The sequence below is a fragment of the Arvicola amphibius genome, chromosome 3 (genome assembly GCF_903992535.2).
Source record: "Arvicola amphibius chromosome 3, mArvAmp1.2, whole genome shotgun sequence".
Classification (NCBI taxonomy): domain Eukaryota; kingdom Metazoa; phylum Chordata; class Mammalia; order Rodentia; family Cricetidae; genus Arvicola; species Arvicola amphibius.
Genome location: NC_052049.1, coordinates 73261712 through 73289203, shown reverse-complemented (window position 1 = coordinate 73289203; position 27492 = coordinate 73261712). Strand labels below are relative to the sequence as shown.

At 40.0% G+C, this 27492-nt stretch overlaps 1 protein-coding gene across 1 annotated transcript in view; it reads right to left on the bottom strand.

The window, feature by feature from the left end:
• Gucy1a2 (guanylate cyclase 1 soluble subunit alpha 2) overlaps nucleotides 1–16858 on the bottom strand; it is a 346389-nt gene extending 329531 nt beyond the window's left edge. Inside the window, exon 1 of the mRNA XM_038323659.1 lies at nucleotides 16556–16858. Within this exon, the coding sequence (XP_038179587.1) occupies nucleotides 16556–16858 (303 nt within the window). The remainder of the gene's footprint in view (nucleotides 1–16555) is intronic.
• Nucleotides 16859–27492: the final 10634 nt, after the last annotated feature.

The following is a 27492-nucleotide window of genomic DNA, read 5'->3' as shown; positions in this document are numbered from 1 at the left end:
ACAAGCCAGACATCCCGAAACAACAAGAATTGAACACCCTACCCCAGAAGATATAGAAGAAACCGACCTTAAACAGTACTTTATGAAAATAATAGAGGACCTTAAACAGGAGGTAAAAAACTGCCATAAAGAAATGGAGATGACAAACAAAAAGGTAGACGAAATAAATAAATCTCTCAAAGATACCCAAGAAAAACAAGAAAAACAAGAAAAAGCAATCAAACAGGTAAGGGAAACAGTACAAGACCTGATAAATGAAATGGAGGTATTGAAGAAAACACAATCTGAGGGACGACTGGAAATGGAAACTCTGAGTAAACGAACAGAAACTTCAGAGACAAGTATTTCCAACCGAATACAAGAGATGGAAGAAAGAATCTCGGACTCTGAAGATACTATAGAGGAAATAAACTCACAGATTAAAGAGCTAAACAAATCTAACAAATTCTTAACACAAAACATTCAGGAAATCTGGGACACCATGAAAAGACCAAACCTAAGAATAATTGGGGTAGAAGAAGGAGAAGAATTACAACTCAAAGGCCCAGAAAACATATTCAACAAAATTATAGAAGAAAACTTCCCCAACCTAAAGAAGGATGTTCCTATGAAGGTACAAGAAGCCTACAGAACACCAAATAGACTGGATCAAAAGAAAGCATCCCCACGCCATATAATAATCAAAACACAAAACATACAGAATAAAGAACAGATATTAAGAGCTGCAAAGGAAAAAGGTCAAGTAACATATAAAGGGAAACCTATCAGAATTACACCTGATTTCTCAATGGAAACCATGAAAGCCAGAAGAGCTTGGATAGATGTGCTACAGACACTTAGGGAACATGGATGCAAGCCTAGACTATTATACCCAGCAAAGCTTGGATTCACCATTGATGGAGAAAACAAGATATTCCAGGACAAAAACAGATTTAAACAATACGCAGCCACAAATCCAGCCTTGCAGAAAGTAATAGAAGGAAAATCACAAACCAAGGAGTCCAACAACACCGACAATAACTCAGGCATCTAGCGACCCTTCACCAGCACAACTAGAAGAAGGGAAACACACAAACTCTACTACTAAAAATGACTGAAGTTAACAACCACTGGTCATTAATATCACTTAATATCAATGGACTCAATTCACCTATAAAAAGGCACAGGCTAAGAGACTGGATACGAAAACAGAATCCAACATTTTGCTGTTTACAAGAAACACACCTCAACCACAAAGACAGACACCTACTCAGAGTAAAGGGTTGGGAAAAGGTTTATCAAGCAAATGGCCCTAAGAAACAAGCGGGTGTGGCCATACTAATTTCCAACAAAGTTGACTTCAAACTAAAATCAATCAGAAGAGATGGAAAGGGACACTTTATACTCATAACAGGAAAAATTCTTCAGAATGAAGTCTCAATCCTGAATATCTATGCCCCTAATATAAAAGCTCCCACTTATGTAAAAGAAACACTTCTAGAACTCAAGGCAGCCATCAAACCACACACACTAATAGTTGGAGACTTCAACGCTCCTCTCTCACCAATGGACAGGTCAATCAGACAGAAACCTAACAGAGAATTGAAAGACTTAATGGAGGTAATGAACCAAATGGACTTAACAGACATCTATAGAACATTCCACCCAAATAGGAAAGAATATACCTTCTTCTCTGCGGCTCATGGAACCTTTTCGAAAATTGACCATATACTTGGTAACAAAGCAAACTTCCACAGTTACAAAAAAATATTAGTAACCACCTGTGTCTTATCGGATCACCATGGATTAAAATTAGAATTCAACAACAATGCTACCCCCAAAAGGCCCACAAACTCATGGAAACTGAACAGTCAACTACTGACCCACACCTGGGTCAAGGAAGAAATAAAGAAAGAAATTAAAGTCTTTCTTGAATTTAATGAAAACAAAGACACAACATACTCAAACCTATGAGACACAATGAAAGCAGTGCTAAAAGGAAAGTTCATAGCACTAAGTGCCCACTTAAAGAAAACGGAGAAAGCACTCATTGGTGACTTAACAGCACACCTGAAAGCTCTGGAAAAAAAAAAAAGCAGACTCACCTAGGAGAAGTAGAAGACTGGAAATAATCAAACTGAGGGCAGAAATCAACAAAATAGAAACACAGAAAACAATCCAAAGAATCAATGAAACAAGAAGCTGGTTCTTGGAGAAAATCAACAAGATTGACAAACCCTTAGCCAAACTAATCAAACGGCAGAGGGAGAACACGCAAATTAACAAGATCAGAAATGAAAAGGGGGACATAACCACAGACACAGAGGAAATTCAGAAAATCATTAGATCTTACTACAAAAGCCTGTATGCCACAAAATTGGAAAATGTAAAAGAAATGGACAGTTTTTTAGATAAATACCATATACCAAAGTTAAACCAGGACCAGGTAAATGCTCTAAATCGTCCTGTTAGTCGCGAAGAATTAGAAACTGTTATCAGAAACCTCCCTACCAAAAAGAGCCCAGGACCAGATGGTTTCAATGCGGAATTCTACCAGAACTTCCAAGAAGACCTAATACCTATACTCCTTAAGGTATTTCATAATATAGAAACACAAGAGTCACTGCCAAATTCCTTCTATGAAGCTACAGTTACCCTCATACCTAAACTACACAAAGACTCAACCAAGAAAGAGAATTACAGGCCAATCTCACTCATGAACATCGATGCAAAAATTCTCAATAAAATACTGGCAAACCGAATCCAAGAACACATTAGAAAAATTATCCATTACGATCAAGTAGGCTTCATCCCAGAGATGCAGGGCTGGTTCAACATACGAAAATCTATTAATGTAATCCATCATATAAACAAACTGAAGGAAAAAAACCATATGGTCATCTCATTAGATGCTGAAAAAGCATTTGACAAAATTCAGCACCCTTTTATGATAAAGGTCTTGGAGAGATTAGGGATACAAGGGTCATTCCTAAATATAATAAAAGCTATTTATAGCAAGCCGACAGCTAACATCAAATTAAACGGAGAGAAACTCAAGGCTATCCCACTAAATTCAGGAACACGACAAGGCTGTCCACTCTCTCCTTATCTCTTCAATACAGTGCTTGAAGTTCTAGCAATAGCAATAAGACAGCATAAGGGCATCAAGGGGATTCAATTTGGAAAGGAAGAAGTTAAACTTTCATTATTTGCAGATGATATGATAGTATACATAAGTGACCCCAAAAACTCCACCAAAGAACTCCTACAGCTGATAAACTCCTTCAGTAACGTGGCAGGATACAAGATCAACTTCAAAAAATCAGTCGCCCTCCTATACACAAAGGATAAGGAAGCAGAGAGGGAAATCAGAGAAGTATCACCTTTCACAATAGCCACAAATAGCATAAGATATCTGGGAGTATCGCTAACCAAGGAAGTGAAGGATTTATTTGACAAGAACTTTAAGTCTTTGAAGAAAGAAATTGAAGAGGATACCAGAAAATGGAAGGATCTCCCCTGCTCGTGGATTGGGAGGATCAACATAGTAAAAATGGCAATTCTACCAAAAGCAATCTATAGATTCAATGCAATCCCAATCAAGGTCCCATTAAAATTCTTCACAGAGATTGAGAGGACAATAATCAACTTTATATGGAAAAACAAGAAACCCAGGATAGCCAAAAAAATCTTATACAGTAAAGGTACTTCTTGGAGGCATTACCATCCCTGACTTCAAACTCTATTACAGAGCTACAGTATTGAAAACGGCTTGGTATTGGCATAAGAACAGAGAAGTTGACCAATGGAATCGTATAGAAGACCCAGATCTTAAACCACAAACCTATGAACACCTGATTTTTGATAAAGGAGCCAAAAGTACACAATGGAAGAAAGAGGGCATCTTCAACAAATGGTGCTGGCATAACTGGATATCAACCTGTAGAAGAATGAAAGTAGATCCATATCTATCACCATGCACAAAACTCAAGTCCAAATGGATTAAAGACCTCAATATTAATTTGAACACATTGAGCTTGATAGAGGAGAAAGTGGGAAGTACTCTACAACAAATGGGCACAGGGAACCGTTTCCTATGCATAACCCCAGCTGCACAGACTTTAAGGGCAACATTGAATAAATGGGACCTCCTGAAGTTGAGCAGCTTCTGTAAAGCAAAGGACATTGTCACTAAGACACAAAGGCAGCCTACTGACTGGGAAAAGATCTTCACCAACCCTGCAACTGACAAAGGTCTGATCTCCAAAATATATAAGGAACTCAAGAGACTAGACGGTAAAATGCCAATTAACCCAATTAAAAAATGGGGCGCTGAACTGAACAGAGAATTCTCAACAGAAGAAGTTCGAATGGCCAAAAGACACTTAAGGTCATGCTCAACCTCCCTAGCTATCGGGCAAATGCAAATCAAAACAACTTTGAGATATCATCTTACACCTGTCAGATTGGCTAAAATCCAAAACACCAATAATAACCTTTGCTGGAGAGGTTGTGGGTTAAGGGGCACACTCATCCATTGCTGGTGGGAATGCAAACTTGTGCAACCACTTTGGAAAGCAGTGTGGCGGTTTCTCAGGAAATTCGGGATCAACCTACCCCAGGACCCAGCAATTCCACTATTGGGAATCTACCCAAGAGATGCCCAATCATACAACAAAAGCATATGCTCATCTATGTTCATAGCAGCATTATTTGTAATAGCCAGATCCTGGAGACAGCCTAGATGCCCTTCAGTGGAAGAATGGATGAAGAAACTGTGGAATATATACATGCTAGAATACTACTCAGCGGTAAAAAACAATGACATCTTGAATTTTGCAGGCAAATGGATGGAAATAGAAAACACTATTCTGAGTGAGGTAACCCAGACCCATAAAGATGAACATGGGATGTACTCACTCATACTCGGTTTCTAGCCATGATTAAAGGACATCGAGCCTATAAGTTTGGGATCCTTGAGAAGATAATAAGAAGAACCTCCACCTGACGATAGATGAAGAAAATGACAGAGCCCCACCTTGGAGCACCGGACTGAGCTCCCAAGGTCCTGATGAGGAGCAGAAGGAGAGAGAACATGAGAAAGAAAGTCAGGACCGTGAGGGAACCTCCAGCTGGCGACAGATGGGGAAGATGACTGAGCCCCACATTGGAGCACTGGACTGAGCTCCCAAGGTCCCGATGAGGAGCAGAAGGAGCGAGAACATGAGGGAGAAAGTCAGGAACGAGAGGGGTGCGTTCACTCATGGAGACGGTGGGACAGAACTAATGGGAGATCACCAACTCCAGTTGGAATGGGACTGATGGATCATGCGACCAAACCCGTCTCTCTGAGTGTGGCCAACAGCGGGGGCTGACTGAGAAGCAAAGGACAATGGCTCTGGGCTCTGATTGTTCTTCATGGATGGGCTCTGTGGGAGCCTTCTCAGCTTGGTCGATCACCTTCCTGGACCTGGGGGGAGTTGGGAGGACCTTGGTCTTAGCATAGAGTGGGGAACCCTGATGGCTCCTTGGCCTTGAGAGGGAGGGAGGGGAGGTATGGGTGGAGGGGAGGGGAGGGAAGGGGGAGAAGGAGGGGAGAGAAGGGGGAGAAGGAGGGGAGGGAGGGGGGAGGAGGAGGGAAGGAGATGGAAATTTTTAAATATAAAAAAAATAAACCATGAGAAAAAAATAAATAAATAAATAAATAAATAAATATGTTTATTAACACATTATTCTTTCTATACTTATCAGTTTAAAAATATGCATTGGTTAACTACAGTATATATCATATACAGAATGTGGCAGCATATAAAATATACAAAAATTCTTACTTGACGAAGTTCAGCAAATTAATACAGGAAAAGAACAGATGAGAGCCAAAATACTAAACTTAATTGTGTATATCCTATTTAGCCTTATGTTATCTTTCATATCACTTTCAAGTGATATAAAAATTATTCAATTAACCAACAGCATAAAGTTGTAGTTCTTTGTTTCCTAAAATACATCAAGATTTCTTCATTAGTGACCTTCTCACTGTACCAAAATATCATCAAAAAAGTTCTAACAGTGGGCAAAACCATATCAAATTTTAAGGGAATAAGAGTAGAATGATGTGGTGGTGTGGGGGGTGTAGGTGTGTAATTATTTTGCTTTGTGTAATGCTTGAGAACTGCATGTATGTTAGGCAGGTAGTCTACCACTAAGCTGTATTTTCAGTGTACTTTTAAAGCTAAAAGACTTATATAATAAGAACAGACCTTAAAAAAGTTTCTTCCACATGGTGCCCGATACATAAACTAGAAAAATAAGAGAAAAATTCACACCAAAAACTACTAATAAAAGGCTGGGCATGTTGGTGTACGCCTTTCATCACAGCACTTGGAACGTAGAGGCGGGTGGATCTCTCTGAGTTTGAGACCAGCCATGTGTATCTCGGGAGTTCCAGGACAACTAGAGCTACATAGTAAGACTCCATCTCAAAGACAACATCGGCAACAACAAAAATTAGTGAAGGAATAAACCAGAAGTTGTGAAAGCAGTCGACGTTAAGAAAAGAAAAGCGCACTTTACCACGTGAGTGGAAATGCCGGAAGATAAACAGCACTACTTCTGCCTTGATTGGCGTCATTAAAATATCAAAAGGGCTACAAATAACATGAACACTTTGATTGTAATATTTATAGATGTATAAATTTCCTGCCTAGTAACGGAGTTGTCACGAAATAAACTTGGTGAAAGCAAACGGATAATCTAGTGACAGATACCGCATTCCACTCTTTTTCGTCGCTTGAGAGATTTATACATGGATATCATATTTTGAACAAATCTAGCTCCTAGATTTTCCCGAGATTTTTATCCTATGCGCCTCACCACTGTTTCCTCCCAATTCCATGCATTGCTGCTGTTTTTGCTTTTAATCCACTTTATGTGGGGCTGAAAAGATGGCTCAATAGTTCAAAATACTGGCTACTTTTTCAGAGGACCCAAATTCAATTCCCAGTATACTTGTAGTAATTTACAACTATCTGTCACTCCAGATTCAGGGGATCCAACTCATTCTCTGCCCTCTGTGAGCACCGCATGCCATGGGCGATGCATGCAGGCAAACACATGCTTAACATAAACAAACCAACAAATCTAAAAATCTACACTTAGCGGGTGTAGGGCCATCTGCTGGAGCATGTTCAGCCTCTCAGAATCACCATTGCCAAGGACAATTGACTCTCCCTCTTCCAGCAACTAACAGTTACCAATAACTTCTCAGCTAGGGAAAGAACTTTGTGACTCCTTCCTCATCCATATTGGTCTTTTGCAGCTTTTGTGCATGCAGTCCCCTAACCCATAATTTCATGTGTACAACAGTATTATCATGTTGTTCAGAAAACACTGTTTTGGTGTATTAAGCCTCCCAGATTTTAGAGTTCGTCTCAGAAGAGGGAGCAGAAAGAATGTATTAAACTCCTGTTAGGCCATATTATATTTCCTTGGGACAAAGAAAAAGTACACTTATTCTTGGGAAAGGAGTTGAAAATGTTGTTAGAGCAACCGTTTCCTTTCTCAGTTCTCATTCATTTGGGAGCTTTGCTATCACCTTCAAATGTGAGTTTCTAATTGTTTAATGAACTGATTTGGTCTAAGAGGTTTAACTCCATCTCACAAAAAAAAAAAAAAAAAAAAAAAAAAAAACCCTAAAAATTCTGTCAGTTTCTTTTGTAGTCTTTTTTGCTACGGTTCATTGTTTTTCAGTTCTCTATTATTATTTTTATCTTTTTCATTACCAGAACTTGTAGATTTTCAAGATACTAGCTGTAACTTCCAAAGCCATTCCAAGCCCTTAAAGATCTCACAGGCTGCTCCCATATCCACCCTTTCAGTGGATATGGGAGCAGGGAAGGATATATCTTAATTAAGGGAGCCATCTGAGGGTTGTCAAGAGACATGACCCTAGAGGGGTTCCCGGGTTTCCAGGGAGATGCCCTCAGCTAGTTCCTTGGGCAGCTGAGGAGAGGGAGCCGGAAAAGGCCAGATCCTATAGCCATACTGATGAATTTCTTGTATATCACCATAGAACCTCCACCTGGCGATAGATGAAGAAAATGACTGAGCCCCACATTGGAGCACCGGACTGAGCTCCCAAGGTCCTGATGAGGAGCAGAAGGAGGGAGAACATGAGAAAGAAAGTCAGGACCCTGAGGGGTGCGTTCACCCATGGAGATGGTGGGACAGAACTAACGGGAGATCACCAACTCCAGTTGGAATGGGACTGATGGAACATGAGACCAAACTGGACTCTCTGAATGTGGCCGACGGTGGAGGCTGATTGAGAAGTCAAGGACAATGGCGATGGGCCTGGATTCTACGGCGTGGACGGGCTCTGTGTGGGCCTTGTCAGCTTGGTTGATCACCTTCCTGGACCTGGGGGGAGTTGGGAGGACCTTGGACTTAACATAGAGTAGGGAACCCTGATGGCTCCTTGGCCTGGAGAGGGAGGGAGTGGGGGTATGGGTGGAGGGGAGGGGAGGGAAGGGGGAGGAGGAAGGGAGGAGATGGAAATTTTTAATAAAAGAAAGAATATAAAAGACTGCTGATACAAGTATCTCATGAAAAATTAAAGGGCAGACTGTAAGGTTCAATCAAAAAAAAAAAAAAAAAAGACCTCACAGGCTTCAGCTATTCACATTATTCAAATTCAAATTCAAAACACCCATATCCAAGCCTCCCCTTCTTTTCCTTCCCATCCTACATTTCTATAAGAAGCCAGAAAGTTATTGACAGTCATCTGTTAGTCAAGAATGGAGTTAAAAACAAGGAACCTTATGTGATAACAACTATAATTTATAAGTGACACATTGAACAAAGTACCTAAGTTTCCTTAAAGTTTTCAAGAATTTTTCTCTAACTATAAAATAAATATCAGTGTAATCAATTAGTTTCAAATTTCTTGCCTTGCCAGGTTATCCAGTTTTGATGTGTAGAAGGGATCAATCGGCAACTCTAAGACTGGGTAATGAGCGAATAAAAACCTAAGTATTTAAATATAATTGTGGTATTATATTTACATCCGCAAAGAATGACTAAAAATGGCTTTAAATTATTCCACCCTGGCCGTGGTGGTGTATGCCTTTAACACCAATGCTCAGGAGGAAGAGGCAGGTGGATCTGTGTGAATTCGAGGCCAGCCTGGTCTACAAGAGCTTGTTCCAGGACAGGCCCAAAATTACAAAAAAAAAAAAAAAAAAACCCTGTCCTGAAAAACCAAAAAGATTATTACAATCTATCATTTTTGCTCAAATGTTTCAACCTCAGTCTGACACATCACTCTTTAATATACAGTGAACACCAACACTGCTTGGTAATTCTAAGAGCCAAACCTTTCCCCTTAATTTGGGCTAAAACTTTGTTATCCAGATCTTAATGTAGCCCTTCAAAAAATACACAAGAACAATACTATCTTTTAGTTGTTTTTTTTCCTTTCTCCTCTCTTAACTCACAATTTCTAACTATATAATTTTCACCAAAGACTCTATCCCTACAAGGCATAGTCATTAGTGATTACAAGATAGATCTATAAATGTGTTGACCATCAGAGGTTTGTTAAATACATGCTTAGTAATATTTGATTCCCAATTCTGAAAAAAAGAATAAATAAAACCACATGTTGATATTTTATGCCTAAACTTAGTGTTACACATATCTTTAAGAGATAATATAAACCATCATAGGTGACAAGTATATGCTCCCTATAGACTTGCTGTGTCTATGGGTATTTGAAGCAAATTTAGAGGCAACTTCCACAAAATGTACAGATTTCTCATAAGATCCAAAAAACACACAAGAGGAAAGATTATTTTGAAATTCTTAAATTTTTTGAGAAAATAATATTGAAATTGTACTCTTACTGTTTCTGCAATAAATCAATACATATAAAACTTAAAGGATGGTAGCACAAAAACATTGTTAACTATGAAGGGGTACCAGTTGGTTCATTGTATTTATTCCTCTAACAAATATTCATTTCCTGTCTTTACAATTTACACTAGTGCTAGGTTTAGGCATATATAAATTAAACATGATTTCATTTATTAAGGAGCAAGCCAGGGCAAACCCAGATCACAATACAGTACAATTTGTCCTTAATAGAGATGTGAATGGAAATTTCTGCAAAGACAAAACAGTGCAGTGAAAATGTATACCAGTGTGCATGAACAAACAGAAAAATCACCCCTGCCAATGTTGTTGTGGATTCCTAAATGAAAGATGCATAGGTACAAGGCAATAAAGGATGAAAACATGTTTATTGTTGCCATACAGAATAGAAGCACAGTGTAGTTGATGTAAAAGAAGTCAAGTGATTCCAAAGTCATGCAGCTAAGGTCACATTACACTTCCACACACACTAGCTTCTCTCATGATACATCAATTCCAGAGTTTTTCCAAATGCAAATCAATATTGAATTGCCATTCATTTATTAAAAATTAAACCCTAGTCACCTGCTCACTCAATGATGAATTAGTTTTCTAAAATTGTAGATAATAGAACAGATTCTATTTTTTGTGAAATTGTGGAAGAGTTTAAGGAGTAGCCCCTATACAACTAGTATCTGAACCTCCTGTTGTTTCCTTTCTGGAACAAATCATCCTCTAAAATAAATCAGTACAAGGATGATTTGAGAAAAGCATTAACCTCACTTTGAAAAGCCTCCTAGTCATATCATATTGACCCTCACAATAATTCTTTCTATTTCTTCTACAATCCCATCCATTTTGGATATGTATTCTTTCATTTGATGAACAGGACCAGTTATACCAATGGCTCCTGAACATAAACAAAGGAAACAAAAAATCCGAAGGAAAAGTTGAAAGGGTTCACAGAATTAAAGCTACAAAAGGTAAATGTTTAATCCTCTATATATAACACTACCAACACATTGGATGTGGTGACCGTAGTTCCTGTTCACAGCCTCTATCCTTGTTTCTGTAGGCCAAGATTTGTCAGGGATATATCTACATATATATATATATATATATATATATATATATATATATATATATATACACATATATATACATATACTTATATGTGAATGTGTGTTTTATATATGTGTGTGTGTATGTGTATAATACGTGAGTGTGTTTGTATATATGTGTGTGTATGCGCGCGTGTGCGCACACACGCTCATGCTCATGCATGTGTTTATCTCAAAGGAACAACCTCCAAGATCAACCTTTACAAAAGTCAATGAGCAAATCCCACTGAGCTTAAATCAGTGGTCTTTTGGGTACAGGCTACAACCACCTTTGACCATAAATTAATCTCTATCAGTCACCTTGAATCTCATTCAGATTTCCCAGGTCTCTCTTTGGAACTTTTAAACAAGACTCGAGACAGGAAAATGCATGTTAAAAGTTTCCCCATTAATGCATTAATTTGATACCCTCCAGCTTAGATGACCAATTTCCTGACAATAAATCTCAAACAAATCTTGTTGAGGAAATATTTTCTTACTGGGGGGTTAATAAAAATATTCACTAGACATGCAACCATTTATAGACTTTAAAGCTAATATTTATTACATTATCTCCTAGCCTCACCCTCTGACCACATATACTGATTAGTTTGAATGCAATAGATGAGGAATTTTTTAAATTCTCAGACAAAATGATATAGTTTTTCTGTTACTTTTACTTACAATTTTAATTAACTTACTGTGAATTATTCACATTGTGTCACTCAAAATTGTCTTCTTATTATCATATATTCATAAATGTGTTTTTTAAATTGACACACAGCAGTAACTAGCTGGTAGAAATGTTGGAAATTTAAATTATATAGGCCTGTGTACACATATAATCCATAGCTAGGATAATAAAAAGGAAACTAAATTTTATTTTTTCAGGAGAATTTGTTGGCTAAATAAACAAAACAAAGTATTTCTTTCTTTTCTTTTTTCTCTCAAGATGGATTTCTCTGTGTAATTTCCTAGCTGTCCTGGAACTGGATTTGTAGACCAGCATGGCCTAGAATTTACAGAGATATGCCTGTTTCTACTTTCCAAATGTTGGATTCAAAGGCATGTGCTACCACATCTTGCTGGTGTTTCTTATCTTTTTATCTTAATGAAAATTAACCATCTATGAATCTTAGAATATGGTTATAAGTGATACTGACAAAATGGGGAGGAAAGAATATTTTCACTTTTTTGAAAGCGTTCAAATTTGTTTGGAATTTATGAATCACATCCTGGAATCTCTTCTGGAATTGAGGAAGGTTTTTAAAAATATATATGCATGCAAAGTGTGTGTGTGTGTGTGTGTGTGTGTGTGTGTGTACAAACATGCAACAAATCGCTCTAAGAAAACATTTAATTATGAATACGTTTTGTTAATTTTTTCTGAGTCAATTTGCTTACCTCTTTTGCCTTTTTAGTTAAATTGTGTGTGGAGTTTAAATAAATTACCAAATATCTTATTTCATAAACAAATCTTTCATTATTTACATTGTTAGTTACACTCAGAGCTACTGAGGTTGATTTGAAGAATTTGTGTCAGAGAATTAATTTTGGGTAGTATCAGAAGAAGCTAAACATTTCTGTCTGTCTCCTTTGATTTTATTAGGTTTTTACTACTACAGTTTCCTTTCCCCAAGTAATGACAGTATTTTTTTTTTTTTTTTTTTTTTTTTTGCCATTCTTGGGTCCTTGGTTTTTCATTTCACACTTTCTTGGGATGAATTTCCTTTTGCCATAAGCTTTTCTCCCCTGCTTTGTTATAGTTCCATTTGTGTTATGTTTCTTCCAGTGGTTCTATCTACAGCTTCTGAGATCTTCAAAGCCCAGCCTCAGTGGTTCAAAAGTGAGCAGAACTCTCAAAAGAACCCTCAACTTTGAATGGGTGTGCCAGCATCTCTCCACTGACAGGCTGATGAGAAAAACCCCTAAACTGATGTCATAGTCATAAAATTAAATTTAGAGTTACTAAGTTGACCCTTAATTAAAAAAAGTCCTGTTCTAATTTCTCAATATGTTTCCAAGTATCCAATTACTTCAAAATAAATAATAAGTGATTGATATGCCTCCAATCAAGCATGATGTTTCTTATTATGGCTACACTCCAGAGACTTGTAGTGAAAAAATTCCACACAAAATGTTACTGAGAGGTCAAAGGGGCAATGGCAGTTCCTATGCTCTCCTCAATGCACATTCCTAAAATTAAGGACTAAAAGGAAGTTCATGAAGACTGGGGATTGTTCAGCATCTCTATCACCAGTATAATACTTGCTACACAGCAAAATCTCAATTACTGGTTACTTGAATAATGATTTGATGATTATATAGTTTAAAAAGTGATACACCTTTCTCAAAATTTTTCAAATGCAAACTGTTCCTTTGTATGCCTGATGATGTCTCTCATTAGAATTTCTGAATTAAGAGAAACGTAAGCACAACACTTTACAGCGGAAAGCTGTAAGCTGTAAAGTCTCAGAAATCTGAGAATGTGCCCAGAATTACACAAGTACTTACTTGTTCAAAGCAATGAAGAATCAAGATGCTTGAGTACTGGGTTTTGTTTTCTTTCAATTCTATCAACTCGATTTACTTTTATTGTATTATTTGTGAAATACTACTGTATTTTATGTGCAATATTACTGAATTATATGTGCAATAATGTGACTTTTATAGCCAACATCAATTCACCTAAAAATAACTACTAAAATATCAAAAACTCAACCTTGTTGATTCTATGAGTCACAAACTAGCCTAGTATGTGGCAATGTATTAGTAAAAATTCATTTCCATTTTTTCTACTTGGAAGTCATTTTGAATGAAGACTGAATCCTAACTGATTGAAACATATGACCAGACCATTGTGTAAGCAGGAACCTAAAGAACAAGCGTAGATTCTCCTAAAATAGATGGTGACGGGGTTCAGGAAAGTTCGCAACACCTAAAAATCAACTACAAAGGCCCCCAAAATAGTTAGTCTAGGCAGCTGTAGTTATTAAAAGCAGCAAGAAAACAGATAGCATGCCTGACATCTCCTCAACTACATCTAGGAAGTATAGAAGGATAAATATAGTGAAACTTTTTAGGGCAGAGGCTTGTTTGGCAAATGAAAGGAGAGATCACTCAGTACTAACTCACTGACTTGAAATGGAACCTGTTTTGTCTATGACACTAAGTCAATTGATGATATGACTAGTCGTTGACGATTTTTCTTTTTTTCTCTGAAGCGTTTTATGGGTACATGTTTGCACCTGTTCACCTGTAGGCTCTGAGCACCCACCTGACAGGCACTTTTCAAAATAAAAGTTAGTTGTAGCTCGTAAAGTCCATAGAACTTCTGCATAATTACTTTCAGTTTCTTATTCTGAAAACCCTTACCTAGGCTTGCACTTTTCACATCTGCCACTGAACTCCAACTTATAAAGGAAACTATCAGAAATTATTTCCTACCTCTCATTCTCATAATAGATAATTCGGTTATCACTTTATTTTCAAGTGAATGGTTGAGAAAAATCTAAGCTAAATTGTCATTATCAACGTCACTATCAATACTTTTTAGAAATGTGTAAATTTTGGTTGTCAGACACAAAAATTTGGGATTACAAGAACAATACTATCCCAAGAGATCAGTATCTTTAGTTAGATCTTTGCATTAAACCCAAATCTGTTCTACTGAATAATTGGTATGTTGCATAAATGCTTATTGGGGATTAACACAAATCTACAGATACACGGCTACTGAATTCTCTTAAACAATTGTGTTCAACAACTTGAAATGCCAAATATTTCCAGAGATTATCTTTTCTGGGATAATTTACAAGGACAAGTGAAAAAGAACAGTCAACCTGCTCTAAAATATCTTTCTACATTATCTGCAGAAAGATGTGTGAAAGAGTAACACACACCAGAAAAGAGGGAGACTAAAACCATGTAATAAAGACTTGTGTAGCATAAAGGAAGGACACTGAAAACGTGTGTTAAAGACTAATATACTAGAAAGGAAGGAGACTGAAAACTTGTGTCAAAGAGTAACACACACTCGAAAGGAGGGACACAGAAAACATGTGTCAGAGTAACAACCAGAAAGAAAAGACACGGAAAACATGTGTTTAAGACTAACACACAAGAAAGGAAGGACACTGAAAACATGTTTCAGTGTGAAAAGAAACAACTATTCTCCAATATAGGTATCATAGTGATGTCTTTGGCATTGCATGGTACCAGCACCTAGACTCTCAGCATCTTAATTTTCCCCAGACCCTTGCTAAAATGAGTCTAAGAATGTTTTCAAAAGGGAAACCTAGGAGTTTCCAAACAAGATCAGTGCTCAGATACATTGAGGGAACTTTAAAAAATTAAATCTGAGGGATAGAGGCAGGAAAAGAAAAAAACGGGGGCAGCACTTAAAGTACTTTTTTCCAAAACCCAGGTGAGTCTCAAAGGTGGGTAGAAATTTGACAATTTAATATCCTTTGGATTCTACAATTGAGTGGACCCCTTCAAACCCAAGTTCACCTAGTCAGTAAAGGATAAAACCAAAGGTCTGTCTGGCATTTCAGGGAGGGGCGATAGTTGAAATACCTTAAGAGGGGTTAGAACAGAGTGGTATGGAAGAATGCCTGGAACCAAGGGGAGGATGGTGTGTACTGAGAACCACATAAAGCCCCAAATCAGCACAAGCTGCCTAAGTGCACGAAGGCATTTATTCGCTCAATAAACATGTGTGCGGGTTCTCATATGAGGAAGGTAGGAAGCACTGGAAAATGTAAAGACGGGAAAGTAAAGGATGATGTCAGGATGCAAGAGACTTTAAAAAAAAGACACTAGGTTTACCCAAAAAAACTGAGCCAATAAATGCCCAACAAATAAGACATCAGGAAGGCTCTCTCTCTCTCTCTCTCTCTCTCTCTCTCTCTCTCTCTCTCTCTCTCTCTCTCTCTCTCTCTCTCTCTCTCTCTCTGTGTGTGTGTGTGTGTGTGTGTGTGTGAAAAACATAGGATTACAGGTTTGAATGTGAAAAGATGCAAAGGAAAGATTTTGACAGCATTCCTAAATGTGAGAAAGGCATGCAAGAGAGGCTGCGAAGAGCCTGTGGAATTCAGAGATGCCACAGAAGGTCACTACTAGGACCAAGAGATTGTGGGAAATGAGAGAGTAAGGGCTTCCAGAGGCGGGGCGGGGACTCCTTTGGGATGCTGCAAAGGGGAAATGGATATGCAGGAACACAGCCTGGGAAAGTTTGGAAGAAAAGAAAAAGCAAAACCAGAACAGGTGGCCTGAAGGAGCCCTGAGGCCAGCAAAGATGACAGCAGTGTAGTTGAATTTAAGGCTTTCGTTTTTTAGCCAGACCTCGGAAAAAATAGGGTCTCTTTCCTTCTCAATGTTCCCCTTCTGCCTAAACCCAGAGGGTTCTGTCTCCCTAGAGGCCACTAGAAACCCTAGGCCGACCAGGATGAGGCCTGGTCGCCCCCCAGCGGCTGGGAGCTCCCTGAGTTCCCCAGATAGCCCTGCTCCAACTTTGCCCATTTTTGTCCTCTGCTGAAGCTCGGACCCTTCTGTCCCCAGCTCACCGAGGGCGCTGTCAGGAGGCTGATGCTTTCGCCTAGGGAGTCCAGGTTGACCCTCCGGCGTCGCTGCGCCCTCTTGGACCCGGCGGCCGCAGCAGCAGCGGCCACGGCGGCGGCGGCGGAGTCAGCGGGAGCTGGGGTGGCAGTCTTGGCAGCCGACCTGGATCCCGGTGGCCCTGGCGGGCTCCTGTTGTCATTCCAGCAGAGCCTGGACAGGGGGCACTCCCCTTCCTCCTCGGGGCTGGTCTCCAGATAGTCAGAGCCCAGAGAGCTAAAGGACTCAGATGAGATCTTCCTGCGCGACATGCTGCTGGAGATACTGCTGCAGACGAAGTGGCGGTGGCAGAGGTGGCGGCGGAGACGCAGCGGTGGCGGTGGAGGTAGCAGGATTGGCGACGGCAGCGTCAGGTGCGTCGGGGACGCTGGGCGGTGCGCTAGCCCAGACGGGAGTCCCCAGAGCTGCAGAATCCTGCCAGCCAGCTGCTCATGGCGGGAACTTGGGTCACCGTGGCTCCTCGCTGGTCCCTCCCGGCGGTGGCGCCGGAGGACTGCCGCCGCCTCTGCAGCTGCTGCTCTAGTGGCGCAGCCTCAGAGGCCGCCTGTGCACATCATTCCCTCTCCGGTGCTGCGGAGATTCGGGTGCAGCGGCTCCTCCGCCTTGCGTCTCTACTGCCCGAGGCCCATGTCCTCCGCCCCCTCCCTCCTGCTCCCTTTTTACCCCGCACCACCTCCCCGCCCGAGCGATGTCTCCGCCGGCATCACGTGTCGCCACCATACTCATTACAAGTCTCTGCCTCTCCAGTCGCCACGTTTCCGAATCAACTAGGACACTTTGCTGCTGTTCTCTCCGCGCTTCCCCGCCACCCCCCCCCCCCCCCGCGATCATGTTCTCCTACTAGGGGGTTCATATGGTTGTTCCCTTAGGAGCAAAGGTCTCTAAGGCCAAACGTCTAGTTCCTTGGTCCCTGGAAAAACAAATGGGTAGTGAACATGGGTCATTGGCTGACATTCATTAGGGTGAGGGGCATAGTGCTGGGGGAGGGATCTCCCTTTGTATAAAACTAAAAGCCTAACAAGGACCGCTAAAGTCCCTGCACACACACACACACACACACACACACACACACACACACACACACACAAACACGCACCGTGTCCAATTCTAGTTTATTTTGGAAGTTCAAATTGGCCACCCCAAATGTTTCAGTGGAGACACTTTCAAGGGAAGGAAAGGGTGGGGCAGCTGCTGGAAACAGTTCCCTGACTCCAGGGAGGCTTCGTGGTCAGTGAGAATATCATCTGCTCAGGCTGCAACGGCCTCCCGCCGCTCGACCCCGCCACCCGTTGCTTTATGTGCCCTGAGCCCGGTGGTAGGAGCCTCTGTCAGGCCCAGTTGTCTCTGTTCCAGTGCTGGACAGCTCTGCTTGCCTCCTGTACCGAGTTTGCTAGGTGGTGATAGGATCTGTGCAGACTCTTCAGTCTGACCCATAAGAGCATGGGGAACGTTTCTATGCCCCTCAATCACTGGGCTCCTTGAGTCAGATATGTATTTAGTTGATAAAACGAAGGGTAGTGGGAAGACAATATACACCAAAACCAAATTCTTTAGAGTGAAAGCAAGTGTCTGGCTGCGAGTGTCAGCAAAGCATCTTCATTTCAAAGCTTGTCTCAATGCAACTAGCCACAGTTTTGGCGCCAAGGCCCTGGTGTAGCTCCAGAAAAGGTTTGGGCTTATTCTGAATTTGCACTAAGCAACAGTAAAAATGAGGAGGCAATTGCAGTGTCCCAGAAGAAGAATCCCAGGCTTAGTTTCCAGTACAGGGAAGCAACTGAGCACATTTCTTGTTTTCCCTTGACAGCAGAAAGTAAAGTTCAAGGGCTTTGGCTTTAACTTGAAGAACACAAAGACCAAAGCATTTTATTTTTGTTTCCTAAAGACTGTTCCAGGTAAAGCACATAGGTTTAAGTGAGCATAGTCCATTTAAAACAAAGAAAATCTCAGAATTGTTACTGTTTCTCCACCCCAGTTTAACTCTAGATCTTCCTAATAGTTTGTGAGTGCAAGGTTTCCTTAGCCTCCTTATTCACCAGGGAAAGGTGAGTGTGTTATCCGCCCATTCCACAGCCCTACAATGCAGGAAAATCAGACGCAATAGGGAGTCAAGTAAAAGCAGGAACTCGGTTTATTACTGTGAGCATCAACTTATATAGGTTAAGTGACATCCTGTGATGTGGGGGTACCTCCAGCCAATTAGAGACAGTTATGCCCTCCCTCTGGCTGGAGGGGTATCTACCTAGATTTTGCTTTCTCATTCCCCACTCAGTTCCCTCAAAATTGAGCCAGGCTTTTCTCTGTCCCACAGGCCTTGAAGTACAGGCCTTGAGATAATTTTGGCCCAACATCTCCCACTTTCGTTTTATATCCTCCCCCACCCTGGTCACCCTAGCCCACTGGGGAGAGAGTACAGGTCACCCCTATCTGGAGTTTTGGCCTGGATACCCTCAAAATATGGGTATCCATATTTTGGGAGGTGAGATGTATTGAGCTTATCTTTTTTTCCTTTTTTTATTAAATTATATAATTTTTACAAATTTTCACCTCCTCCCCTCCTCCCATTTCCCTTTCCCTCCCCCCATATCCCCTCCCCCTTTTCTCCAGTCCAAGGAGCAGTCAGGGTTCCCTGCCCTGTGGGAAGTCCAAGGTCCTCTCCCCTCCATCCAGGTCTAGGAAGGTGAGGATCCAAACAGACTAGGTTCCCACAAAAAAGCCGGTACATGCAGTAGAATCAAAACCCAGTGCCATTGTCCTCGGCTTCTCTGTCAGCCCTCCTTGTCAGCCATGTTCAGAGAGACCAGTTTGATCACATGTCGAGCTTATTTTATTGTACTCGAAGGGCTATGAGTTGTACCTGTTGTATCTGGTTTTGGAATGCTTGTTTCAGCCTTTGGAGAATGCATGGGCCAAAAATACAGATCAATAAACAAATAGCCATTGGTCCAATTAGGAAAGAGGAAGAGATGAGTGTAGTAAGCCATGGGGATCAATTAAACCAGGTCTCATGGGGAGGGGGGTCCTTGACTTAAATCTTTTCTTAACTCATCTAGGATTCTTGTAACTATCTCAAAATGGTCCGCAGAGAAGCAACATTCTTCCCCAAGTGCTCTGCAAATTTCTCCCTGTTCCACAAACAGCAAGTTCAAGCCTTTCCTATTTTGTAAAGTTACCCTTACTAAGGAATTCAAGGACTTTTGTAAATTAAAAAAAAAAATGCAGTCTCTGTTTTTTCTAATTATGTCCAGCCCAGTCTGCTCTCATTCCCAGGAAGAACAATAATAATCAGGAGCCACCCCACAGTTTCCTGGGCATACATAAAAGGGTATCTAGAGGAAGGCATGACTCCTAAGGGCATGAGAACATCCAGGCTCATTAGGATAAGATGCCTTGGGTAGGATGCACCCCTGAAAACTTTCACATTCAGGTCTCCCTTCGATCCCTGGAATCCAGTTTCCCATATCCCAGCTCCCACGTGCCAAGTTGCAGAGGTCAAACATCAGGCCAGGCCACCACGTCCAGGGCGTCATCATCTGAGAAGTCTGGTTTAGGATCCCTCTAGTGCCAGTGCTCCACGGGACCTACATCACCTTCTGAGGTTGGTGCAGGCTTGCTGCCTGGACCTTGATCCCCTTGAGAAGAGTTAATATGATTACCACTGGGAAGACCATCTGAAATAGATAAACAGGCAGCATTTTCTTCAAGAGTCAATCTCCCTTGAGCAGTGGTTATTTTTCTTTTCTTGTGTTTGAATTTAAAGGTTGTTGAGCATAATCTCTTTCTTTAAAGGTTGTCCACCATAATCTCTTTCTTTGTTTATTGGTCATCTTGGTCTTCACCATTGTCCTGAGGGAAGGGGAGATATTTTAAGTTATAAGCAGGTAGCCATATAGGCGTTTCCCTTTTGTTTGGGAAGACACATCCATCGGCCCTGTGTTGTAGAAGGAGCTGTGGGCCACTTCCCGTCGCCTGGCTCCCGGCCACCGGCTAGCTTTACCCAAAATAATTACACAGAAACTGTATTCTTTTAAACACTGCTTGGCCCATTAGCTCTAGCCTCTTATTGGCTAATTCTCACATCTTGCTTTAACCTATATTTAGTAATCTGTGTAGCCACCAGGCTTACCAGGAAAGATCTTAACCTGCATCCATCTCAGAGAAGAGAGGCATGGCGACTGTCTCACTACCCAGCATCCTGTTGTTTACTCTGCCTACCTAATTTTCTAATTTCTACCTAATCAAAAGGCCAAGGCAGTTTCTTTATTAACCAATGAAAGTAACACATAGACAGATGACCCTCCTCCATCACTGTGTCAACAAGGGATCTGGGCCCCTGCATTGGTTAGTGAGAGTATCCTTCCATCTAACCTTTAGCAGGGCCTCCTTGGTAGGGATCCCCAATGTTTCTGGAATCTATATTGTTCATCTGATTTTTGAAAATTTAAAATATTGATGGTTAATAATGCCTTTTGCAGTTGTAGATAGGGAAATACTTCTCCCCCTTTGTTTTATAAGAACCTCGTTGAGATATCGGTGATGTCTTTTGACAATTGTTTGACCCTGAAGGTTGTATGAGATCCCAGTATTATGGGATATATTCCATCTCTGGAAGAATTCTTTTAATATTTTACTTATGAAACAGAGGCTATTGTCAGTCTTGACCTGTTGTGGTAGTCCCAACTTAGCAAAACATTGTAAAGGTAGTTTTGGTATGGGTTGTATTTTCCTCTGAGTGAGTGGTAGCCCAGCCTGCCTTAGAGTACAGGTCTATGGTCACAAAGATATATTTTAATTTGCCAAATGGAGGGTAATGTGTTACATATGTTTGCAAGACGATATTGGGTCTTAACCCTCTTGGATTCAGCCCTGGCCCTTGTAAAGAGGGAGGCGTGAGGAGAAACTATTGGCAAGTCTTACATTTATAAAAAAACTCTCTTAATTATGTTGAGGGGATCTGGGGCTATAGGTATTTTAGTCCTCCCCAGCTGACAAGAGTTAAGTCATGCATTTGGGTAGCATTTTGTATGGGCAGAGACCTCTATGAGACAGGCCCCTTATACTGCAGTATCTGCAGCAGCATTCCCTTGGGAAATGAGGCCAGGGAGGTTTTGGTGTCCTCTGAGATGTTGAATATATATGAGGTTTTTTTCTATCTTGTAAGAGCGATCCAAGTTGAATCATCAAAGCAGAAATAGGATTAGCATCCAATTTGATATAGGCATAAGGTAAGTGTGGCAGTAAGTTCACCACATAGGAGCTGTCTGAATAGAGGTTGCAGGGTTCTGTGACCTCTTGTAGGGCAATATATACAGCCATCATTTCCTTATATTGAGCAAATCCTCCACAAGGGAGATTTTGGTAATCTTTGTCTTGATCCCCACTACAGGGAAAACTATAAGGCAGCCCCATTCTTCCTGCCATCTGTGAAAACAGTGAGTGCTTGGGGCAGAGGCCTAGAGGAAAAGACTGAGGGGACTCTTCAGTGCAGTTCTTAATATAGCTTCACTAACTGAGACTCCCCAAAGTGGGTGTTCAGAGTCCTCAGAAATCCCTCCAGGGTGAGGCTCAATTGAGAACAATGTCTGGCTGCCCATTCTAAATCCTTAATTTTGAATGGAATTATTAACTTAGAGAGATTCTTTCCATAATTTCAGAGGGATGAGTTTATGATTTTTATGATCATATTAGTGAGATTGACTAGAAAGTACACTCTGGGAGTGACCCCCAGACTGATATGTACCCATTCTAGTGGTTGTGGCTGCTGAACAATAGCAGCCAGCATGATCTTTTTCCCTACAGGCTTTGAGGTATTAGTCCTGAGATAATTTTGGCCCAACAGTGAGGACCCATATAAATGTACTGTTTTCCTTTCATACTTTGGAAAAAAACAGATCTTAAATGGACATTAAATTATATAGAAAGATTAAGTGCAATAAAATTAACTCATTTAAATACCTATTTATAATATATGTTATATACAAACTATGTTATTGATATTATTAATATTATTTGGATTGTGTTATGTATTTATTGTTAAGTTCACCATTGCCTCAGTTAATACTCTGTCTTTATATTTAAAAATAGACACTCGCTCACAGTCTGGGCTTCCTGAAAGCATCCAAAGACCCACCTGATGCCTGATGTTACCAGGTGAGTAGGTTTCATTATTAGGAGCAAGTATATAGTAGAGAAATTGGAGAGAAAAAGAGGCAGAATGGTTCATGTGCTGTGGTAAGAGGCAAATCTGAAGAAATGAGGGCTATGAGGAATGGACTAATATGTTTGCCACCTGGGACCAGGGTGATGTCTGAGACTGGGAAGCTGCCTGGGGTCAATCTAGGTCTGTGTTTCTGATACAGCTGGGGTCTATGATTGTGTCCATGACTCATGGTTCCACAGAAATGTAGCATGAAAAATAAAAGCCCAGAGACAGATATCAGGGTTCAACATGAAGATGAGTAAAGCAAAGCAGCCAACCTCTAGCTCTTCCCTTTACTTCAGACTGAAAATGATAGTGATCCTGCCTCCGCTAAATGTCCAAATGATATTAAGCTGACATCTGTATCCTTCCATCTTATATTCCTCTCTAGTGCTGGGGTTAAAGGTGTGTGCCACCCCTGCCCAGATGGCTAACTAGTGTGGCTGCTGGAATTAAATATGTGTGTCCCCTCTACCTTACCTGTATGACTGACTAATCTGGCTGCTTTGCACCGACCTTCAGGAAAACTTTATTTATTAAAACATAAATAATATGCCGCTTTTTCTGATTCTTTGTTTAAAGTAAAAAAGAAGGCTATAATAATATAAGAAAAGCTATATAGAAGAAGTACAATAACTATATACAATATATACAGGCAATAGATATATCAACAATGTATAGTCCATTTACATTTGACAATTTTGAAGAAAATACTCTATTCTATCTTGGTGAGTCCGAAGTCTTGAACCTAATTTACTTTCTATCATAACTTGCTTCTTACATTAGGTAAACAAGGAAAACTATAACTATCTAGTCGTCAACTCCCTCAGGGACCCAAGAAAGAAATAATATTGAGTAAGCAGGAAGTCCAAGCAAGGAAATCCTTAACAATGTGAGAAATGAGAGAAACAGCTGGCTACTTGGATAGTCATCCAAAGTTCTTCTGCAACATCAGGGCATCTATCTTTAGCCTATAGGCCTAGAATATCTGACAGACTTTCCTGTGAAGCAGTATATTTTAAAGCACTGTCCCTCACTGTCTTGACAATGTTTAGCAGTCTCTTTATTTAGTGTCCTGCTTGGGCATTTTCTTGTCAAGTGGCTTACTTTTGCCACAAAGAAAGTAAACTTCATGTGGAGTTACTTTGATGCCCATTATCTTCTCTGCAATAGATTGGTGGTGCCAGGAGCAGAACTGTCTCATTCTCATTAAAAAGAGTATATGTTTTTAAAACTTCTTATTACATATTCTGTATATCTCTGAAGTGTTTGAAGGTGACCTGTCTATGTAAATTATATATTTTTTGACCTTGAAAACATACCTAATATGACTACAACTTTGATTATAATAGGTGACTAATTATTAATCTACATTTCTTTATTATTCAAAATGATTGGAAAAATAATTTTCCAGGGCTAGAAATTTGAATTTCTTTGTTAAATGAGTGGTATAGATACAATACTTTGAATAAGAGTACAAATGCATATATAGTATGTACTAATAAAACTAAACTCAAATTTGTATTCTCTTGTGTCAACTTATATCTGACACAAATGAAAATAATTTATTTCTTTTTTTAATTTTGTATTGATTTTTATTGAGCTTTACATTTTTCTTTGCTCCCCTCCATGCCTCTCCCCTTTCCCTTCTACCCTCCCCCAAGGTCCCTATGCTCCCAATTTACTCAGAAGATCTTGGCTTTTTCTACTTCCCATGTAGATTAGATCTATGTATGTCTCTCTTAGGGCCCTCAATGTTCTCTAAGTTCTCTGGGATTGTGATTTGTATTCTGGTTTTCTTTGCTTTATGTTTAAAAAACACCTATGAGTGAGTACATGTGATAATTGCCTTTCTGGGTCTGGGTTAACACACTCAAAATGATGTTTTCTAGCTCCAACCATTTGTCTGCAAAATTCAAAATGTTATTTTTTTTCTCCTGTGCAGAACTCCATTGTATAAATGTACCATATTTTCCTTATCCGTTCTTCAGTCGAGGGGCATTTAGAATGTTTCCAGGTTCTGGCTATGGCAAACAATGATGCTCTGAACATAGTTGAGCACATGTCCTCGTGGCAGGATTGAGCATCCTTTGGGTATATGCCCAAAAGTGGTATCACTGGGTCTTGAGGAAGGTTGTTTCCTTATTTTCTAGGAAATTGCCACACTGACAAACAAAGGGGCTATACCAGCTTGCATTCCCACCAGCAGTGCAGAAGTGTTCCTTTTTTTCCACAACCTCTCCAGCATAAGTTGTCATCAGTGTTTTTGATCTTGGCCATTCTTACAGGTATAAGATGGATTCTCAGAGTTGTTTTGATTTGCATTTCTCTGATGACTAAGGTTGTTAAACATTTCCTTAAGTGTCTTTCAGCCATTTTAGATTCCTCTGTTGATAGTTCTCTGTTTAGGTTTCTTAAATTGGATTATTTGTTCTTTTGATGACCAGTTTTTTGAGTTCTTTGTATATTTTGGAAATAACACCTGTGTCTGATGTGGTGTTGGTGAAGAAATATTCTATTCTGTAGGCTGTCATTTTGTCTTGTTGACTGTGTCCTTTGCTTTACAGAAGCTTTCAGTTTCAAGAGGTCCCATTTATTAATTGTTTCTCTGAGTGTCTATGCTGCTGGTATGATTTTTAGAAAGTGGTCTCCTTTGCCAAAGTATTCAAGTATATTTCTCACTTTCTCTTTTATAAGGTTCAGTGTGGCTGACTTTATGTTGAGGTCTTTGTTCCATTTGGACTTCAGTTTTGTGCATGGTGATAGATATGGTTTTGTTTTCATTCTTCTACATGTTGATATTCAGTTATGCCAGCACCATTTGTTAAATATGTTTCCTTTTTTACTTTTGATAGTTTTTGCTTTTTTTGTCAAAAATCAGGTGTTCAAAAGAGGGTGGATTATATTCAGGTATTCTATTCAGTTCCATTGGTCCTCTTGTCTGTTCTAGTGACAATTTCAGGCTGTTTGCAGTACTGTAGCTCTGTAGTAGAGTTTGAAGTCAGGGATTGTGATACCTCCAAAAATTCTTTTATTGTACAGGATTGTTTTTGGCTATCCTGGGTTTTTTTTCCATATGAAGTTGAGTACTGTTCTTTCAATGTCTGTGAAGAATTTTGCTGGAATTTTGATGGGCATTGCAATGAATCTGTAGATTGCTTTTGGTAAGATTGCCATTTTTACTATGTTAGTTCTATCTAAACAAGAGCATGGGAGATCTTTTCATTTTCTGGTGTCTTCTTCAATTTCTTTCATCAAAGATTTAAAGTTCTTGTCATACAAATCTTTCACTCGTTTAGTTAGAGTTATTCCAAAATAATTTATGCTATTTGTGGCTATCGTGAAGGGTGAGGTTTCTCTGATTTCTCTCCCAGCCCTTTTATCATTTGTGTACAGGAGGGCTTCTGATTTTTTGAGTTAATCTTGTATCCTACTACATTACTGAAAGTGTTTATGAGTTGTAGAAGTTCATTGGTAGAATTTTTGGGATCATTAATGTAAACATTCATATCATCAGCAAACATTGAGAGTTTGACTTCTTTTCCAATTTGTATCCCCTTGATCTCCTTTTGGTGTCTCATTACTCTAGCTAGGAACTCAAGAAGTATATTGGATAGATATGAAGAGAGTGAACAATCTTGTCTTGTTCCTGATTTCAGAGGAATCACTGGGGGTTTCTCTCCATTGAGTTCGATGTTGGCTTGCTGTATATTGTCTTTATTATGTTCAGGTATGTTCCTTGTATCCCTGCTATCTCCAAAACCTTTATCATGAAGGGATGTTGTATTTTGTCAAATTCTTTTTCGGCATCTAATAAGATGAACATGTAGTTTTTATTTTTCAGTTTGTTTATGTGGTGTTTATGTGGTGGATTACATTGACAGGTTTTCATATGTTGAACCATCCCTGCATCTCTGGGAGGAAGCCAACTTGATCATGGTGGATGATGGTTCTGATGTGTTCTTGGATTCGATTTGCCAGTGTTTTATTTAGTATTTTTGCATCAAAGTTTATGAGTAAGATTGGTCTGTCATTCTCTTTCTTAGTAATGTCTTTCTGTGATTTGGGTATCAGGGTAATTGTAGCCTCATAAAAAGAGTTTGGCAATGTTCCTTCTGTTTCTATTGTGTGAACCTGCAGAGGTTCCAGGTTCCTGCCTATTCTCTTTTATGTCTCAGACCAGTGCCCGGACCAACAGAGATTCTGGCTCAGGCTACACCCTCTGAGGTCCCAGACTCATGCCTGGCCTTGCAGAGATCTCTGGTTCCTACATATTCCCTCAGCGTTCCCAGATTCACACCCAGACTGGCAGAGATCCTGTATCAGGCCTAGTTCTTGGGAAGTCCTAGAAGTACACCCAGACCCACAAGGGCCCTGGCTTAAGTCTACTCCTTTGAAGGTCCCAGATTCAGGTCCAGACCCTCAGCAGTCTCTGGCTCTGGCTCACTCGATCAATGGTTACTCCCCTGTACCGGTTCCGGTGGTGTTCACTATCTCTGGACCAGGTCCCTGGCTTAATCCTGGTCCACCAGTGTCCCAGGACTTGCATCTATTTTTTATAGATTAGTTTAGATTAAATGACCATGTTGTTTGATATACTATTATCTATTTCAACTAAGAGATGTCCTTGTTCAAACAGAATCTTTATCAATTTTGATAGTATCCATAGCTTTTTTTCTCATGTGGAAA